We start from the raw sequence: 22000 nt of genomic DNA, 5'->3' as shown, positions 1-22000 counted from the left end.
CCCAACAAGTCCCCAGCAACCTATCACACCACATTCCAGATGTTGAGGGCTGAGACAGCGACTTCATCTGAATCTCCAGCCGGACTCTCCAAGACAGGCTTTGAGAAAGCTGTCACAAACGCTGCCCACAGTCTTCGATGGAGTGGAAATCCGTGGCTGCTATTCCACTATGCCCAAACGTTATGGAGGAAGATTCAGAATCTTGTACTTAAAACACATATGATACAAGGAGGATGCTAACAACAGTTAACTGGGTCTTAGAGGAAAGACACTCCCACTTACACCCCTCAATCAAGTAGATGTTTGGGCAGACGCTTTTGCCAAAGCACCCATGGATGAGATGTGTACTAAGTTTATGGACTATATAACTTTGACCTGGGTAGAAGGCCTGTGGAATAAGCTTGACTGGAACCTGTTTGCCAACGACGGCCACAGAACAGATATATAACGTTTCCTAGATTTATGCGTTTGTGAAACTGATTAAGAGGGAGCTGTCAAGGACATAAGTGAGACTTGCCCAACAAGGTCATCAAGGTGAACCAGAGGAAGTATATTGTTGTAGACAGATTGAAACGTCGGCAAAATCAAGATGATGCACACATGAACTCTGTTGTTCATCTTACAGAATGTGAATGAATGTATAACATGAGTACGCGATGTGATGACTGAAACACTGTGTTGTACAACTCATCTTTTATTGAGATAAAGTGGGGCATGTATCATCCATACATTCATGTGTATAAAGTAACAATATATATAGAAAGGTCACTTCATTTCGTCATTTTGTGATTGGGAGTGAACTTGACTGAATGTATGACATGTGATAATGACTGAAACTGTGTTATATAACATCTTTTGAGTCACTACAAGTGGACTGTCCCATTCCCGCTTACTCCATAGTAATCATCCAAGCATTACATTTCTCACATTTCCTAACATATTTTCATCCTCAAGGGTTAAGATTAGTGAGATGGCCTTTAATCTGACCTGCCAGTGGCTCGATGGCATGCACATGTGACAATGTGCCAGAGGTACGATGACATGCACATGTGACAATGTGCCAGAGGTACGATGGCATGCACATGTGACAGTGTCCCACAATATCTCAATTCTTAAAACATGATAATATGTTCAATGGTCAAAATCCTAATTACGTTTAAAGCATGCAGGTTGGCATCTCTGCATTGGGAGGAAAGCCCTACATCATACATGCCTTTGACAAAGGTTTTGTGAAAACCAAAGGGGTATATAGCATTAGAAAATTGGAACCCAGCAATGCTTCTGGCAGACACACAAGATTAAATACTCTGAAAAGCAACATCAACCAAGTAAAACTACAATAAAGACAATAAGATCAATTAGTGAAAGTAAAATTTATTTTACCTTTTTTTATTCATATGAAACAAATATAATAAATAAATCCCTTTTTTGACCATTTGGCATTATCTGAATGTACAACATCTAAAATACAAAATTTGTTGTGTAAATTACAATATTCTGCTAAAACATGTCGCCCATCTGGAATAGTTCGATTAACATTTGCACAATGCTCAGTCCAACTGCATATGCATTCAGCAGCAACTTGAAAGACTTTGTTGAAAGACGCTTTCTGTGTAGCAGTGCACAGACACGCGCTCACACACACAACATTCAACACTACACAAGACGGGCCTGGAGCTGCCGTTACTCCTGAAGCTTTCATGCTAAGATTAATACAGAGCAGAGTTGTGCTATTGCAGCATTGGAATTAACAATATGGTCAGAAGTTATTGGAACAATGCAACCATATGTATTTGCTGAAGTCAGTCGGATGTAGGATGTAACAGATCTACACAGATCTTGCTCAAGAAACTGAACAAAAAAATCACTAAATGTAACTAACATATGCCCAAGATGTTTTCCACATTCTGCTACAAAAATATACTTTGGTCTCCATGTCCAATAGTTAAAAAGTGGAGATTACAGCATGCACATTGTTACATTTGTGCAAGAGTACATAAATTTCCAATGCATTTCTGCTTTTACACCAACAGTTGACATTAGTTTTGTCCATGGAGGGAGGGTAAACAAATTTTTGGAGTATGTTCCTACATATGCCCGAAATTAGCTCAGAAATTCTGCTCGATTCTTACTGAGGGCACCTTTAGTTAAGGCACTTACTGAAAACTCTTTTCAAATACAGTTAAGATGGGCCAACTGTTAAGATTAGCTTCCACTATCTTCAGTTGTATAATGACAGATACAGGTCAAACCAGCACTGTTAAGACAAGATAGAGTTTAGAACAATGTAATCAAAGAAATGTAAGGTAAGCATGAAGCATAAAGGAAGACTGATTCTCTGATCTTAAAACACACTTGGTCAGTCAAATTCTGGGACAAAGGAAACATTCCTGGGTTGTTTGGTTCAGGAACGTACATTTTCTAACTTCTTCGTCCATCTCAGCAATAGAATAACTCGATTTCTACAAGCATTTTTCACATGTATCTACACTTTCAGGTCAATAAGCAGTTTTCTGTTCAGAGTTTTTTTACCATTTTTAAGACTACTGAACTGAGTAAAAATGTTAATCATTTTCCTCCCTAGCAAGCAGTGCTGAGAATGACAAATGTGGTCTGGTTAATGAGTACAAAACAAGTATATGGAATTGATGTGGTTTATATTTAGAACCTTTATAGTTTCTTGAAGAAAAAATCAACAGCATAAATAGCAAAGAAAGCTTCTACGTCAGTAGCATACCATGAATATATTTCTTGTGTTCAAAGGCAATCTCAAACATGTCAGTCAATTCAAACTCTTTTCCATACTATGAACAGCTTATATCTTACAAGATGCCTTTTAAACATCAATGTCAATATATTCATACTTTCTTGATACTTCGGATTTTTTTTATTAATTGATATTAATGACTCAGTATTTTGAGAGCATGTAACAGATTAACTTGAGACCTGTCAGGAGCAATGTCAAACATGAGGTACTGTTAGTCTAGATGGGACTTCAATAATCGCAACTAAAAACTACATCCTAGTCATTTGGAAACTAAATCAAGGGATGGCAACAGGTGAAAGTGATTTCAGGTGAAAATCATCTTACGGTGTGACGGCCGCAACAATACATCTGAAGAAATTACAGTGGACTTCTGAAATTTGATAGCCCAAGAGAGACATGTGGGTACTTGACGTTGACAAGCAGGACCCACACCTTAAATATTTTCTCCTCGGATTTAGATAAATCTCTAAATTGCTTGACTTACCTTCAAATCCGATGATTTCCACAGCAAGTTGCCATCCCTTTAAATCACTACTTTACAAGTCATCAACCATCCTTACAGTAAAGTGCATGACTGAGAAACTTGAAGCAAACTTGTCAATAATATCACTGGCAAAATACGGTGATCTTCAGATCAACTATAACAGAACACTTTAATATATTATTGGTACAATTACAAAGCAAAGAAAGACTGTAGTGTCACTTTGGTAACAGATAGTCACAAGAATTACGTTGTGATTGTCCAACTTCACTTCCATACTTGAATTCTTTCTATTAATTCAAAACACACTTAACTGTGTACAAGCATTCCTAAACACTGATTCACTCAACTTGAAAACCAACTACAGCCCTTACATAAACATTCACAGTAAGAAAACAGTGCAATCAACGGTTAATGCATTGATTATGCCCAAGCAAATATTGATTTTCAACTTCAACAATCTTCATAGTGTGGTAACAGGGATTCTTAAATTACAGTAAAATATTTCATTCATAAACTAGTTTCAATGGTGACGATAGTAAGAAAACAGCGTATTGAACATCTTAGTGTAAAGGTAACATGTTGGGATTACAAGACGTGTAATTGAGGCAAGCCAGAAAGGCTAAATTCACTCACTGGTGACAGATACTCATTAGAATCACCTTATGGTGCAGCTAGCCACCAGATATGTGCAGCGCTGTAACATACCCCGTGCATCATCATGCAAATACTTCATCATCACAGACAGTTGGATGTAAATTTACATTTGTACAGTATGGAGAGGTCTGTTTCACAGTTGCCTCCCTCAAGTGTTTTGGTTCCCCGCCATTTGTTGTCCACCTGAGACGTAGTTACCCCATTGAGTGTTTGAGCACCATGGTGACTTGATCACAGCAAGTTATACAGGCACCTGCCAAGGAAAAGATATCTTTTAAAGTCAATTTTCATTCCTAAATTGTATCATGAGCAATATGGCTCAATGGGGACACAGAAGAGAGGGGCAATGAAAGAGTGAATTTAGTTTTACACCACTTTTAGCAATATCCCAACAATATCACTGCAGGTGACAAGAAATGCGCGTCACAATTTGTACCCATGTGAGGAATCAATCCTGGGCCTTTTGAGTGTTGAGCTAACGCTTTTACTTACTGTGTCATGCGGGGAGGAAATGGTAGTCTCGGGATGCTGTGAGACAAAGAAGCGAACATCCCTGTCGGTATCAGTCTGCAGCTTCTGCAGGGTTGCTATCAGCTCTTCATGCTGAGGGTTCTGTTGCGACGTGAAATATTCTGCAACAAAGAAAATGGAATAAGCGTGATCAATATTACCCAGGTTTGAAATGCGCTAGAAATATTGAGACCAGAAATAGTAAAGAAGCATGACATACACCGTACAGTCTATTTCTACAGACTATCAAAAAGACGCAAGTACTGATGTATTGTTAATTCTATAAACAGACAAAGAAAATTTGGAAAGTCCCAAGACTCCTTGGTCCTGGAAAGTTCATCTATGATGGACAATTCTTTAATAAATTTTTGTTTTAGATGACTTTTCATTACATAAGTAAACTGGCTGCACAACTCCTTACCTAAAGGCACAATGCATTGTGCTAGGACTTTCGCCATGGACAGGCGTACATTGGGTATTGCATCTACTCCCAGACTTAAAAGGCTTGGAAGAAGTTCCTCAGCGAACATCATAGGAGGTAGTGAATTCTCTTCCAGGATCACATGGCAGATTTGGGCAAAACTGCAAAGCAAAAATTCACAATGAACTTTGATGGCTTGTTTGTGGTCTAGCATGTTATATAAGGGCAAATTATCTTAACTTGTTCAAACGACTAACCCTTACAACCAGCATAGGTTGTTGGGGGAGGCCTTTAAAAACAAGTGGTCAGAATAAATGAGCAACATATTTATACTGAAATGGCAACAGGCTACAAATTTAGAAGCAAGGAACTTGAATACAATCTATTTCAAGACCTTGTTAAATCAAAGTTTAAGCAATACTCACATTTGTCTCCCGATCCAGCGGGCACTCAAGGCAAATTTATCAATAACTTCGCACACCAATGCTCTCAGAAGGTTCTCTTCATTTTCCTCGAACATCCTATGTAGAATTATGCTCAGCTGAAAAGAAACAAATTAAATGACTTGTTGGGTACAATGTGTAAAGCCTATTTCTGGTGTCATTGTCATAAAATTGCTGAAACACAGCTAAAAGTGGCATAATAATACATTTTGCTTTCTTTTTCTTTCTTACAAATGCTGCACTCTGCAGCATTCTCACTATAGGACATGAGCCTGCTAAAAGTAACCCAGATCAGATGATCTGACAACACACGTGTTGCCAGATACAGTTGGGATGTTTGAACACTGCACTTAGCAATATTACATCTAGATAGGACAATCTGGAGTCTTATCAACAGAATGAGCATCAACCTTAGCACCTGCGATACAAATCAGTGGGTCTGACCATCCAATCCATGGAGTCAACCTCCTACAACAAGCAGGGGTTGCTTGAATTCGAACTTAGGCACACTTGGGCAGCGGACACACTTGGAATAGGGTACAATTCCACCGTTGGAATACAACAAAAATAACTAAATCAACAAATGTGACCACATGATTCACCTTGGTCACCTTTCAGGACAAGCACGACCAACTCAAACTTACAGTATACATATATTTGTTCAGAATCCTAAAAGGCCGACTCCAGCAATATCCCAGCTGTGGTACCATTGCCTGCTATTGGTAAGCAGGTATATTATGCTGAAAGCAACATTCCTACCCATAATCACTATGAAAACCTTTTTGTTTTTATTCGATGATAGTCCTTTAATTTGGGGTCAAGGTCAAGTTAGCTCAGTTTTAGGCAGCAGTAAGCAAAAATCAATCTTTTTGGCAGCGTTCCGGATAAGACAATGCAGTAATAAACAAGAACAGCGACGTACTCAAATGGGACACAAATGGAACACAATGTATCCAAGTAAATGAACTAGACCCTGATGCAGTCGGTGGCCTCTTACAAGCATGTGTTACTGAAGATCACTAACACACAGCCTCACAAGTGTGTCTCCAACAAAGACCTGAGCCCTATAAACTGCATGTGTAAAGATTGTTACAAAGAGGCATCAAGCACTGACTGTTACTTACCAGCCTGTAGGCCATATGTCTGACCTCCGAGACCTTGTCAGAAGCTAAGGCAAGCGACATGGGTACTATATACTGGCGGATGTCTTGTGGACTGTACAACTCGCAAAGGAGAACCAGCTGGCTGGAAACACAAACACACTTGCCACAACTCAATGTTATAACAAGCATTGCTGCCTTCTCTTCTATATCACAAATTGTACATTTGTTTTCGGATGAAGGTGTCTACAGAAGAATACATGTGTCACTGACAAAGAAAAATGATTATCTTCTCTTTCAGTTTAGTGAGTTGAATGTTTTAACTGAACATAAATATGGTGATACATCAAATAATGACACTATATCTGCATGAACACTCAGTCCTTACAGCATATTCCTGTTACACACTCAAGTCTTGTTATTCACCATAGATTTGGGTTGAGTTTTGTTACAAGCTCTACATACTAAGTGATATCATTAGTCATGGCTAGAACCTGAAAACTAACATGTGATCAGCAAATGTACTTACACAGCCAGCTCCAGTCTGAAGCGCCAGTTTCTATGGTTATCTGTAGACATGAAGTCCTGCACCTTCTTCAGATAGCGCCGTCGGACATCAGGCCGCAACAACTGAAAAATGCCATCAATGGTTACTCTGTGAATTAGAACAAGTTGGACAGAAACAGAAAGACTGAAGTTTAATGATTTACTGCAATTAACATACTATACGATTCACAAAGCAATCCTATAATCTGGGCCAAAAATTTCAGTCCACAAGCTTGAACATGGCCTTGTTCATTTTTTCAATAGATTTTACAGTAAACATCAGGCTGGTGATTAACTCTGCAAAAAGTCAATTTCCAAACTGATAACATCATTTCCTGCAATAACATTGACATATTAAAACTTGCCTAAAGCTTCAAGACAAATCAACTTTCAATGACTGGTATACACACCCTCAAAAAATCTGCTAGGTGCTTAAGAACACCTATCCGAACTTCATCTAAATCTTTCAAAAAGCCGTCAAACACTGGGACCAAATCCTTGTGGGTAATCTCTTCACCAAGAATCATCGCCATTTCATGAAGTGAGAAAGCCAAAGTCCTACGAACTTTCCACTGAAATAGTAAAATTCAGGAATACATGGGCATTTCTTAATCATACACACAGTGCTTTGACCTGCACATACTACAAAACAATTATAACTTCAGCACTTGGTTACATTAGTCATCCACAAATAATATTAAACTGGATTATAAAATAACCAAGAAAATAACTACACAGGAATTACAATGTGAATCCTGGGTGAGGAACATCAAACCCAGACTCTTTCAGATGCCATTAAACAAACCCCAAATCAGATGGATCAAGTATATTTATACTTAGTCGTAAGTGTAGTTTTGAGAACACAGCAAAGTAATCAAATAACCTAGTGCATTTAATTCCTTGTTCTTATGAACTCTTATTCAATCAACACCAACTGTGCAACATATGGAACTTAAAGCACACTACATCCCTTTAAACATGGTTTTCCTAAGATTATTACATCTATGTCAGCATACAGATAAGAAAGACCAAATGATACGTATCAACAAATGACGCCAACTGTCATGGTAATGGCATCAATTTTGGTCAACAATGTGGACAAGTAGATAGTCAAAAAGCAATGAATTGTTAACATGTGTCATGGAACAATTGTTTCCACACCCCTTAATCCACAAGGAGTTAAGAGTCTTTAAAACAAAGAATCAAGTCTTTAAATAAAAGCAAAGAACAGACAATACATACAGTGCAAGAGGGGAAGGTAACATTCAGCATGCATCTGTCATGGCTTAGGTGACCAACCAGACCACCGACAACATTTAACCAGGAACAGTGCAGATACTTAGAAATATAGTAAGTAGGGAGTTTACCTCATTTACCTGCATATCTTGGGCCAAAGTTTCATACAGGTTTTTAATGCAGTGCCAATTTTGTCTGCCAAGTGTGTAGGCCACGGCAGGGAGATTGTATGCACAGTGCCGTGTAATCTCGGTGTCCACTGTCTGAGCCCGAGATGGATCAACCATACCTAGGTAGTTCTCCAAGAGAGACTGCGGCACAATGTCCTGCAATATCATGGTTAGAGCCAATTACCTTCAGTATTTACAGGCAACTGAAGACAATGGAAACTGGCCTATTTACTATTAGGTAAAATTCTTCAGTACCTTGCCCGAAATGTTCAAGGTTCACAATCAGTCTAAAATCATATACTGACTAACCTAAGAAAGCCTATATCCACCCTTTATGAAGTGGCACAACACGCTACTACACCACAGTTCGGAATGACTGATAAGCTAGTTACCTTACTGGGCAAGATTTACGAAGGTAACATCACTTTGTATTGCTTTATCAAATATCAACTGATGCACAGCAGTTGTTTGAGCGCTGTACAGTAATGACTACACATTAAAGTACTACACACACTCAGCATCATTTCAACTCTGAAAATAAAGAACTTAACTTCATCAGCATGTTTATGCCCAATAAAGTTGGTTCGAACTTCACAACACCTATCTTGTACATACCTGTTGTTGAGCTAGAGTGGCGTCATCTATCAGTGACTGTTCACGAAGACTATCATGGGAAGACAGGGATAACTCGCTATCAATATAGCTTATACTACTGGTACTTAGGTCTGGAAAGTAGAAGAAAAAAAAATGTTCAACAAAACTACAGGCAATGATTTCAATCTATATTCACTTGTTCCTTCATTCTTAATCTGAAATTCAGCAAATGCATCATTTACAAGTTCCTATGGCATATTAGCATTTCCTTAATCATGACATGAAATTAAGCTTCCAAAAATTACTTATGTTTACTCTAAAGGATAAAAGTCATCTTGAACATGAAGGTCAGTTAGTTGGGGGGACTTACTAAATACGTTTTTTTACTTCATAGGACACGTAGAAAGAATGAACGATTTTTTTTCTCCAAAACTTCACTAAATGTTTTCCTGTATCATTAAAGCTCCACAAACAAAGAAGTGACTTAAGGTGTGTTTCCACATCAAACTTCAGCAGCCTCCAACATACGTTTGAGAGTAGCCAGGTGTTTGATATTCATGAAAAATACTGTGACTTTTTTCAGGCAACTTAAATCGGCAGCCAGATACTAAACCCAACAACCCTTTCTGCTTAAATGATCGATTAAAGGATTCATACATTCACATCAGATCATGTGCAATTATCAAAAATTAGAAAAATAATTTTTCTGGATTAATAAACAATTCCTGTAACAGCTTCAGTCGTAACGCTTGAATGTCAACTCTTGTAAATACAAATGCAATAATGAATAGAGAACAAAAAACAGGGTATGAGCACCTTGCTACTGGAATGGTTCTCATACAACTAAACTAGTTAAAGCCAACACTGACTTCCCAAAATAATTGTTAAACATCTCAGAACAGTAATGAATGACAAGTGACAGGTCCTGTTTCCACTAAAAGCCAGGGTAAGAAAACGCCTTCAATATATGTTTTTGGCCATGAAGCAGTCATTGTATATGCACAAGAGAAAGCATTTGAAGAAGTTTGTTTCAATGCAGTAATGCTCAATATCAAGATTTTCTTTTACTCTGACAAACCAGAGAATCATAAAAAGGACTGGGATAGAGAACTTTGACATCAGACCATTTTCAGGATTATTAGCTGTTTTCTGAATTTTGAATGGGCCAATGCCTTTGTATCAATAGTAAACTTTTAATGGGCCATTTTATTGATGTGAAAAAAGGCCATGGTCGCTGTCTTTTCCAATAAAAGTAATGATGCATTTCTGAAAGTCATTTTCTACCTTCTGTGTTATTTAGAAAAGCATTAAAAACCCAAACCAAATTTAACAGTTCAAACACATACTGAACAAGTCAATTATCAGTAAAGGTCAAATGGATCGGAAACACACAAGCAGACCACAACACCTACAATTGTGAACATCGTGAAGTTAGTGTATAAACGGCTTCCCGTTGGAATAAACTGAGGACTTTCAATGCCACCAGGAGTGATAAGATTATTTAAAAGACATTCCAAAGTCATGGGCTTTCCACACAAATATCTATATTCTATTCAAGAAGTTGTGCTAATACATCACTAAAACTGGTCTTGCAATTATTTTTGCTGGTTAGTCTAAAGCAGAAAATCAACTTATCAACTTTTGACATAACATATCTGACTGAATATCTTCATGTGTTCACTTGACATTGAAACATCTGCCATATATATGATATTGATAGTTTAATATTCATTCTGAAAGCTTCTGCAACGTTCTCATGTTAACTACTATATTCTATCTGCCACAAGTTGAAAAAGCAACTGGCCAGGAGTCTGGTCCTCAAAGGGAATAATTCTTCCAAAACATTAATTCAGCCTTTTTCTTTCTCTGTTGCATATTCCAACAATCGCTGTTCCCTTCTGAAGCTACTAACAAGTGTGCCAATAAGACTTTCTCATCCACATTAAAAGTGAATTTTATTTAGTAAAAGAAATTTCAGTTGCAACGTTTACCTGAACAGTAACGAATAATAGACTGTCATACCTCCTATGCTGTCCCCTCACCTTACATCATAGCACTCAAATAACTTTGTGAAACAATACCCTGGGTAGCTGCTGGTTTATTTATTATCAACTTTCAACAATAAGAATTTCCTGGTCAATGCAAGCGGCTTACCTTGCACTACACCATCCACCACTGCCATAGGCACTTCATTTATCTGCTGCCCTATCACATGGGTGCTGCCAATATGGCTGACAGTCTCTGCCTCACTCACAGTGCTCACACTTGCTGTGTGGATCTTCACTCCAGCTTGCTCCACTGCAGTAGTCTGAACAACTGGCGTTGCTTTCTCACTTACATGCATCTGAGCTATGCTCGTTGACACATCCTCAAGGCCTCTTGAGGATACAGCCACGTTCATTTCTGTTGCATAGACCTTTTTGTCGTCGTCCTGCACCTTTGCAGTGATGTGAATGTTGGTTGGGGCTCCATCAACCAAATCAAAATCAAGGTCAACTTGGGGGAACGGTGGGCGCCAGAATTGGAAAGAATTGAAAGACTCTGTACTGTCAATATGTACATGGGTTTTTTCGGATTGTCCGAGAGGGCTGCCTGCAGCCTCTTCTCCAGCTCCTACAGACTCCACAGAATTCTCAGAGTCTGTAGCAACGGAGGTAGATGTGTTTTCATTTGATTTGTCTTCACTTACTTCTGTTTCTTCTTCCTCCTTTTCCTGTTGGTCAATGGCCTGATCTTCCTTTGATTCTGAAGTGGCAGGGCCACTTTCAGGAGAAACCTCTTCGTGAGACTTGTCAACCTCTGAGTTTTCCTCCTCTGGTTTCACAGCAGAGTCAGTGTCATTTAAGTCACCATCTGTCGATTCCCCAATATCTTCCAAAATCACTGTAGATTCACTGCTCTCAGTGGCCATTGGTTCAACTGCAACTTTGATATTGTTCTCATACTTCAGAGCTCTCAATTCTTCTACAGACCTTTCTTGATCCTCTACGGCTGATTTCGTTGTTTCATCACTAGTTTTCACCTCTTCCTCACCATTATTCACAGCATCAATCTCCATCTTCTCCTCACGAAAATCAGTCCCATCTGAAGAGTTGTCTTCACCTTCTTTCTCATCCCTAAAGAGCTCAGCTTCAAGGTCATCAATATCACAGCCCAACGCTTCTTTGGCAGCTCGTTTGAAGCTCATCTCCGCCTCCGCTTCGCTGAAACATGAAACCAAAAATTAATTCTGAACCAACAGCTGAATTACAGTAATTGTTGTTTACATTAACATGCAAATCATTTGTAACAGCTCTCTAAGCTGATTTATCACCAGTATAAAGTGTGTAATTGTTGGCTTTAATTGCACAAATTAAATATGTATGCTTGATAATATGAATAATAATGCCATTTAGAAAGTGGTCGATTGTAACAGATCCAGTTGAATGAGTGAACTGACCTGACTCTGTGCTGTCAGTTAGGTGCCTGACTTTGTAGGTTTGAATACCAAACCGGTTTCAATCAAATCAGTACTACAATATTAACGTTACCAGACACCAATCCTATTTTGGGACCAAGTGTAATACTGGACATGAAAAAGTATAATGTAGACCCAAAAAGTGTGATACTTGTCTTCCTGTCTATTCAATATAGTGCAAGTTTTCACAACAGGAATTTTTTAGACAGAAAAACACGTCATCAAAAAATGATTAAAAAAATATTGGTAAGACGACAAGAAATATTAATTAATTGGAGTGAGTGTGATTCTAAGAAGCAGTTTCTTATGATGTAAGGCCATCTCTTAACCCCTACATGAGTGTCTTATGAAACACTTCTTGTGAAATTTTATCACATTCCTTGTGAAATTTCATCACATTCATTTCCCTAAAAACTGTAGAAAAGTAACTTTCACATATCAAGTGTAATGGCACAACTAATTGTTCAAAATCACAATAATTATGTCAAAATTGTAAGGGTTAGCATCTGTTTTACTAAGACATTATAATCCCCACAAATAAGACTATATGCTTTACATAAGACGGAAACAACTCAAACCACTATTTCTTTCAACAAGATGGTGCCAAAACTACACGATGGAAGTATAAATATTGTTCTTAAAACCTTTTAAACAAAAAGATACCAATGTCACAAATTTGTCTACCAAATAAAGGCAGTGTCTAAGCACTGGAAAGCTTGTCTGCCCTTGAATCCCCACTGGGTTCTTAAAAACAGAATGAGTGAGCTTTGTTTTATGCCCCTCTCGGCAATATTCCAGCAACATCATGGCAGGAGATACCAGAAATAAGCTTCATGCTTTTTACCATGGGGGAAATGAAACCCTCGTCTTTAGACACATTGCCAAATAGACTACCCGTTACCCGAGATGCTTACCTCTGCTGCTCACCATCAGGGTGGATAAAGGTGATACTGCCATCATCATTCACCACCAAACCCGTGCTGTTCGGATCGGCAAAGGTGGAGATGAATGGTCCGAGCTGTTGGAAGGCAGCCATCTTCACCTTGTGTAAAAAATTACAGTACTTGAAAACACTAGACATCAGCTTTACAAGTTTCATTACAATAAAGATGTTGAAGTCAAATAGCCCATAATCTACAAGTCTGCTTGAAGCAAATAAGAAAATTGGGCCACGCAAATAATCCCATTTCACAGGTACCACTCCACTGAAACCGTCATGCTTATCAGTTATCGAGCATGTATTACATTGACACATACCCATCTTGACTGGTCACAGAGCAGATTTACAAAGAGACTGGCCAGGTCATTTCGTCTGACTTCTAATGACGACGCACAGGAGACATTCATGAAACATTCAGCACATGCTTTCCGTACACCCCAGACTCCATCCTCACAGAGATAGTAAAACTTGGGAAGCTGAAATTGAAGTTAATGTCAAATTAAAAACGCGACATACCAGCTGTATGTAAATGCTCAAACTAAGGACAAGGAAACAAAGTGTCTGACTGATCCTTGTGTAGACATACCAGAGGCAAACCATCAGTTACACACAGAATCATGGACCTATCTATATTGGGGTACACATGGAAGCTATGACAGTAAGGCTTACACCTTTAAATTATGAATGTGCAACTTCTTGAAGACCTTTACGAAATCAGAATCCAGAAATTCTGACCAAGTATATTAAACTTATACAATTACTCACCATATGTTCCTCCGTATTTTCAGTTCCTACTACAGCACAGAGTTCTCCAAAATTTGCAGCACAAACCTGTAATACAAAATTCATACAAATTAACATGGAACCACAACATTCATAAATTTAAATTTTCTCATTTATGAAACAAAACCAGACTGGAAATGTTTAAGATTTTGCCGTCGTCCTCAAATATAGTGGTATTAGTGTGCAACTTTATATCACTGTCCCTGTGTATGTGTCTTAAACACCCAAATCGACATCAATTTGTTAAACATACTTTCCATACACTGCTGAGACTCGGAACTCAAGCACATTTCCTTTTACTGCAGTTAAATTATTTGCTTAGCTAACAATCTTGCAAAATTTTCTTACCTTTCTGACATGGAAGAGTGGATCTGTGCACATCTCACAGTATCTAGAGAGGAACTGACGCTCTGTGATGTCCTTCCCAAGGAGGGGGGCCATCTTGCTCATCAACTACAATCATCAAAACAGGGCATCAAACACAGATTCCCCAGAAACATTTTCTCAGAAAGTCAATCAATCCAAAATGGTACTATCACAATAGGAACTTCAAAACAGTGGCACAATGTCGAGACAATTATCCATCATGAATGTGTATGCCTTAAAATTATTTTGCAAACATGTTCCATTTAACATTGCCAATTGCAGAAAATACTAAAATACTAATTTCAAAACAGTTGTACCAAAGAGATTGGAGGAAAATCAAATAGACTTTATACTTTGGTATTCCATTGATTAGTTAACCATTAATTGATGGACACATTATTAATCATAAAGTCAAATTAACATGGTTATGAAATGAAACCAAGTACAATTTACCAAAGGGGAAATTAAAACATTTCTCAACACATGCAAAACACTTTCCAAAGTTCTCCTTGATGTCATGTGAATGAACCTCTGTCATCAAAGCTGGCTGTGATATGAAACAATGTCAGCACATCCCAACCACTTTGATGGAAGAGACGCCACACTTGCCAATTCCTCTTCAGGTATGCTGCAAACTAAAGGCTGAAAGGATTATGCATGTATAGGGTGGTGTTCTGATGATATGTCAAAGAATCAAGCTCATCAAAGCTGGCTGTGATATGATTATTTCAACACACCACAACCACTTTGATGCCTAAATCCCCTGGATATAATCCGCAACAAACACACAAACATTATCTTGATGACAGTAGTGGCTGGAAGCTCATCAAAGCTGGCTGTGATATGATACAAAAGACATTTCACCACCACTTTGATGCCTCCCAAACACTTGTCGGTATAAGCATGGAACCAACACAACACAAATGAAATTAACAAAACACAAACTTCCTGATGGATGGCAGATCAACAGAGCTCATCAAAGCTGGCTGTGATATGATCTGAAACACATTTCACAGTCACTTTGATGACCTTGTCAACCCATGTGCGTCAACATTTTCTTCTGGCAGGCTCAAATATAACACTACTGATCCAAGCAGGCTGTGATATGACTTGTACAACACATCCCAACCACCTGGCCAGCAGTGGCATACTTCAAAACAATCTTTCATCGGCAAAAACTTTGGGTAACAGAACATTAAACTAGGTGGTATTCAAAATCAAGATCAATGTTTTTGGTTTCCTGCAATTGTGCAACATACTTTCAAGCCTATTAACCAGGGCATCCTTTCAGAAATCACTAAGGTGTGAGTAACTAGGGTGACCGACTGGAGGCTTCAATTACAAATTTTGCATAACAACATGCGACACTTATTCTTAATCTGGAATACCACTGATCAACTTTCTACAATGGACTACCACGGCAACAGAAACAACTGAAAAATACTTAAACATTATCAGAACATCCAACAGTGAATCCAAATGAAAGCTTGAAGCATGCCTTTCTCAAACACCTCAACCAACCTGTTCCTGTAGATTTGTGCTGACCTGGTTACGACAGGTGTCATGGCTCATCAAGGCTGGCTGTGATAGAGACTGGAGCTACAGTATAACATCCAGCGTTGACGTTGCATGACATCTGTAGTCTCACAACACTCAAATACTGCACTCAAACCACAATAATGAAACAATCACCAGAGTTGCATGACTGAACAGTGTTCCTGATCACATGTAATCAAGTTGTTGCCTACGCTCTGTGCAAAAGACAGAGCAGTAAGATGGATTAACAGAACATCTCACTACCCATGTCTTTCAGGCAGAATGCAGCAGATTTATCAAGTCTATGAAACATACCAAGCAATTCTACAGCTACACATTCTCAACTACTGATTTCTTTGAACTCTGCATCACTCACAGCCACTGCCTCAGTTCTGTAGTCATCAAGGCTGTCAGGACTAGCCAGATCCAAGATCACATGGACTACCTGCTCTTCAATGTCCGCTGAAATAGAAAAATCACAAACGGTACTGACGGGCTATCACCTTTGTCCTGAAATTTTAACAACTATTGCATTTTCATGGTACCACCCTCAACATATAAGGTACCTGAAAGAAATACAGGTCTGTATGTTGATTTTATGAATCTATCAAGGGAAACTCCAGTTTGTAACACAATGAGCTTGATCTTGGGGTATTTTTGAAAAACTTATTAGATGGCAGATTTTGGCACTTCTGCTACTACTTCTGCAATAACAACTGATAATATACCTTCTCCATGGTGTCATGTATGTACAGCTTGCATAAAAATTCTCTTTACATCAAAATAAAAAGGAAATTTTGTGCATTCATTAAACATAAGTTTCAACCTATTCAAGTAAATGTATATTGTATAGGATCAGTGTCGCCAGTTTTGACACATGCTTTCACTTATGAATAAAACTAACTCTGCTTGTCATAAGTCATCTGGGGATCAGGCCAGCAAAAAGGCTGACAACTAGCTACAAGCCGTGACTGGATACTTCATGTGCTTGCATGTTTCAGGATGCAAGCAAGTTTACTTTTAAGCCTCACTCAGTAATAGTGCTGGTGGCAGTCTGAGAATAATAAAGTCTGGACCAGACAATCCAGTTAACAGAGTGAGCATCAATCTTCATTAGGTATTATGACCACGCGATCACAATAGTCACCTCTTACTAGCATAGGTTACTGAAGGTCAATATTCGAAGCCAGATCTTCACGAGCATTTCAGGATTTACTTAATTCAGGTTATGTACTGGACATGAAGCATTCCACAACAATAACAAGACATTTACGAGAGAATCTAAAATCATACACCTTTGTATGCATTCAAACCTTTTGGAAATCCTGCTGGGAAAAAACTACAAGAAAATGATTCTGCATATCACTTTGGTGCCAGAATAATGAATCTTACTAACATCTGTGCATGAACTTGGTTAAACAAGGCTTGAGTTGTCTCTCTTTGCTCATAAAGATATATGTGACCAGAGTCTCTTCACTCCGCCATCATTTTGCAGTCATTGTGCACTTTTTGTGCAGGAAATTGCAGTCTTGCGCATTAGCAGGGATTAGCTTATTCTAAACAAGAAACGGTTTAAGTAAAAAAGAAGCTGGCAACCTGGTTAAAATACCCTATAAAGCAAACCTTGTGAGACAAAAAAAAAATTCAGCAAATAACCACTTGTAAAAAAATATCCAGACCTTATCAACTTATTGGTATTGCTGCTCAGCCTCGTATTTTCAAACTGAACAAAATGAAGCGGTGAGGTGTTTCATATCCAAAAATGAGTTCTAATTCTGCTAGCAAGATTTCTACGCAACTATTCGGTTCTATCATGAGATTCACATCCACTATACCTTTGTCAACAAGTTCTTGCTCTAACAGCACAAGGAGGGCAGCCTGACTTGTTTTGCGCACCTTTAACAAAAAACATGTAATTCAAAACACTTGTCCCCTTAAAACTAGTCTGTTCAGGTTCGCAATGAATATAAACATTTGCCTACTTCTTTTGTTAGAGTTGTGTTAACAAGTAATTAAACAAAAACAGTTTCAGGTTTAAGCAATGTCATTGGATGGTACATTCAACTAATGCATAATACCCTTAATGTCAGAATCTGCATATGTTCAACATTCCCAGATAAAGAAATAAACTTAAGGCTTGAATTTTCTTTAACAAGGTGAGCACACATTTCTGTTTAAAGTATACTTTAATAAACAATTACCTGGTTATTGCCATCATTGAGATACCGCACCACCATTGGTAGGATGTATGTGGGCACGGCATTTTCAAAAGTTTCTATGTTTTCCTGACAATACACAGCTATATGGGGTACTTGCTCCATCAGCTCGGATCGTACTGTTGGTTCTGAAAAGATCATGTGCATTCTTCACATGCAGGTTAATGTCAACATCAAGTACAAAAGCATTACACACTAGAAAGACATGACAAATTTAGAATGTATGTGTCTAATGTGCACCAAAAAGACTTGATTTTAGTAAAATGGTATCAGACTGGTATCTTAGCACTGTTTCTAAACTTTTTCTAATGTCTGAAATTTTTTATCTCTAACTTTCCTGTCAATCTAGGCTTGAAATCAGATTAATCTTTCCCAAACAAATTAGGTAAGTGATTGAGCTTCGTTTACATCACGCTCAGCAATATTCCAGCTATAGTCTGTTTGGCAGCAATCTAACTCAAAAACTAATAAGCAGAAAACATTCAGTGAAAAGCTGATCATAATTAAAAATTCATACCAACTGAGGTTTCTGCAGACTTTATTTATCTTAAAAATAACAAAAATTGTTTCACAAACCATCACAAAAATATTGACAGTTCACTATTTGTTACGAGGGAGGAGTGTAAAGAAAGGGACGGGCAGGTCTGCGAGAAAGCATCAAGACAGCACAGGCTAATGGATCAAAAACTTTGTCAGCACTTCACATGCTTCTCTAATACCTAGCTATCCCTTTCTCTGCACTGATCCCTTGTAACAGTGAACTGTGTCAATATTATTTTTACCCTAGTTTGTTAAACTAAACGACTTTTAATGTTTGAATAAAACATCTGCAAAACCTCACAGAGTTTATATGATCTTTTCATTATGATCAGCGTTTCATTGAGTATTTTATGTTTATTAGTTTTCCAGTTAGATTGCAATTTTTCAGTCCATTTTGTGTCAAACACACTATATATGGTGGTGTTCTTTAAATAATCAAGCCTAGAATAGGCAATCCAGTGATTAACAAAAGTATTAATCAGCGCAACTGGAAGCCATTGTTATGTATCAAGCATGTGTGCTGAAGACATATTCAACACCAGATCCTCAAAGGCACACACAAATGAGGAATAAATGGGCAAGATATTTTGAAATTAAATTTGACAATGAAATACCAACATAATGCGGAGTCTGACTCAAGGGTGGAAATAACCCATTGTCTGACGTGGAAAAATTATCAGGACAAGTGATTTTACAAGTGCCACTGTACCGGGGTACATTGGCAATTCAAGAATTATTAGCATCCCTGCTACTTAAATCATTTTTCCCTTACCAGAATCTTCTGAGATTTTGACCATGGCTTTAAGGACAGCCTGTGCTTCCTCTTCATTGGTGCCAACTGCTCTAAGCGTGTCCAACAAGCCCCTAGCAACCATTTGTCTGAAAACAGGACCAAAACTTAACTCAAAGCTACAGCAAATAATCAGCACAAACCTAAGCTCACCTGAACTTACTTAATTGGTTGCCATGCATGTTAAACTTAAACTGGTAAAGTGAGCAAGAGTTCCACCTGTATCCCCATCCCTATCAAAAGCCAAAATTACATATCATGCACAGTTCACCCTAAATATACATTAATAAACCAGAACGTGTATTAAAAACACTATCAAGTAACTTATATCAGTGTTGGAATATTACACCAGCAAATTTACTATGCAAAAGGAGCAGGGAAAGGATGGAACTCTTTCCAAACAGTACTGTATTGATGGACATGCCGTAATACATGAGGTGCTTTCAGTTGATTAATTTACATGTTGTCTTGTATTCGCTTTTAAAAAATGTACCTGTTGAAGATGTTGTCACTGTCAAGATACTTCTGTAGCCTTTGGAGGGGTGACAAATTATCATCTGTATCTTCACCAAGTCCATCATCGAAGCCATACCCTACAAGTACAAAACCCAATGAAAACAACAAATCTAATAAATTAATTTGTCAAAATGCAAGACAACAAAAGTGTTGTGCTTCTTGAGCAATGTTCAGAACAGAATTAAATCATCAAAATGCCATGTGAAAACTGCCATCAACCTTCCATCCAAGATGTCACTTCCAACAGATGCAAAACTTGACCCAAAGTGAAACAACTACAACTTAGCCATACCATAATACAAAGGAAATAGTGGGGAATACAATTTTACCAGCGCAAAACATTTAAGGCACTTTAGAATACCCCTCAAATACGTCTTAAAATCAACCGAATTCAACGCTCAATTTCTTTGGTCGCAAATATTTGACATCAGAAAAAATCCAGCTGAGTATTTTTCAAAGTATTGCTGAAAGAGTGCAGCATGCAAGCACCATTTAAAAATAAAAACGGCATTTACACATTTCCTACAAAAAAGCACAAACGGTAAGTAAGACATTTGCTTTGTCATCGTCAAGTTGCCCACAGGTACCCTCAATGAGAATTGAAGCCACGACTGTTAATAAAAACAAGCTTGGAAAAGGAAATATTCACTCTTGTAAGACACAAATTATAAAAAGGAGGTGAAAACTTAAGATTACGCGTTAACAATTACTCTCAAAACCTATCAGTCTAAACGAAATACTTGCGAAAAACAAGCAAGGTTTGGTCCAACACGTGGTTTACATGGCGCCATGTGCATGGGTATAGTGGATTGAGAGTGTAGTAACCTTGACAAAATCATTATAATCCACACACAAATAATAAAACGTAACAATTACCTACTTTAAAATGTTTGCTTACAATTATCACCTTGCATCTATGCCAAATATACAACTGTCGTCCATGAAAAAAATACCAAGTCTCGATACTCACCTATGAGAGGAAGGGGAATTTGGCGCGCAAGAAGCCATTGGCCAAACTGTCGATACCGAGAGACCTGACCTACTTTGCGATAACAACGTGCTCTGCTTTCTCACAGCCTTAGTCATTCATGACTCAAGTACACACTATTGCAAACAGCTATCTACAAGTGCATCGCAAAACACTAACTGCGAATATGGTGCAAAAAATGACGGATACCTCATCAACAGTCGGTAATTGAAGCATCAAGCCGCGGCAAGCGAGTGGCGGGAACAGAAATGCAACGCTGAGCCAAGTTCAAAAGGTCGGCGGAAACCCCCGGTCACATGACCCCCACCATCATGGTATCCAAATCTTGGCTTTCGTCACTGTTGTGTTTGAATTGAAGGCCAAATATTCACGTGTTTTCGTGTTTCTACGATTGACATCTAACACATAGGATACAATAATAGGAAACATAGCATCCTTACGCATAATTTATAAACCATGTGATCTTTGTATTGTTTGATAACAAGTAACGGCGCGAAACGACATGAAAATCCAAGACCGTAGGCACATGCAATTTTACCATCTTCTCTCTGTGTCAAGTATAATGACAGGACATATTAATGATAATAAATTTGTAACTCACCATCGTCTTGGGTATCATCTGACTCATCAGCATAAAATTCAATATCTGAAACGAAATTAAGGTACGTTAAAAAAGGCGCAAAAGTTCAAATTTTGAGAAACAAAGTAGTGATGTGAGGTGGACTCACCCGCCATGTTGGGGAAAGACCACGAGGTATGTTTTGAGAACTATGATTGGCCAGTTCTTCATAGGGAGGCCCCTCTGATTGGCTGATGAGATTTGTTTTTCTAGGCCCTCACGGAAATAACCGATGATGGCGACGGAAACTACCGATGACTCATGCATCTTACACAAATTGCTCGTATCGTTGTTTGGGTTTCTGAATGAACCGAGCAGAGTATG

The 22000-nt window shown here is 38.2% G+C and overlaps 2 protein-coding genes across 3 annotated transcripts in view; one reads left to right on the top strand and one right to left on the bottom strand.

Annotated features, from left to right (window-relative positions):
• The window catches only part of LOC137258796 (crystal protein-like), a 179308-nt gene that overhangs the window by 48373 nt on the left and 108935 nt on the right, over window positions 1-22000 (top strand). The window lies entirely within an intron of this gene.
• Window positions 1359-21813, bottom strand: LOC137258794 (serine/threonine-protein phosphatase 4 regulatory subunit 1-like). Of its 2 annotated transcripts, none has more exons than XM_067796488.1 (21): window positions 21786-21813; window positions 21659-21703; window positions 20047-20146; window positions 19536-19642; window positions 18209-18351; window positions 17843-17903; window positions 16384-16469; window positions 14454-14558; window positions 14088-14153; window positions 13640-13798; window positions 13297-13424; window positions 11080-12128; window positions 8947-9056; window positions 8293-8487; window positions 7336-7497; window positions 6909-7009; window positions 6404-6524; window positions 5262-5377; window positions 4837-4997; window positions 4398-4537; window positions 1359-4158 (listed from the first exon to the last, which is right to left on the bottom strand). In XM_067796488.1, the coding sequence occupies exons 1-21, from the start codon at window positions 21790-21792 to the stop codon at window positions 4147-4149; spliced, it is 3174 nt and encodes a 1057-aa protein (XP_067652589.1). In that variant the 5' UTR covers window positions 21793-21813; the 3' UTR covers window positions 1359-4146. The 2 variants fall into 2 exon arrangements, with proteins under 2 accessions (XP_067652589.1, XP_067652590.1); XM_067796489.1 differs by having other exon boundaries at window positions 8302-8487.

Source organism: Haliotis asinina, chromosome 12 (assembly GCF_037392515.1).
Source record: "Haliotis asinina isolate JCU_RB_2024 chromosome 12, JCU_Hal_asi_v2, whole genome shotgun sequence".
Taxonomy (NCBI): Eukaryota; Metazoa; Mollusca; class Gastropoda; order Lepetellida; family Haliotidae; genus Haliotis; species Haliotis asinina.
The sequence above is the reverse complement of the archived record's forward strand: the minus strand, read 5'-3'. Positions and strand labels throughout refer to the sequence as shown.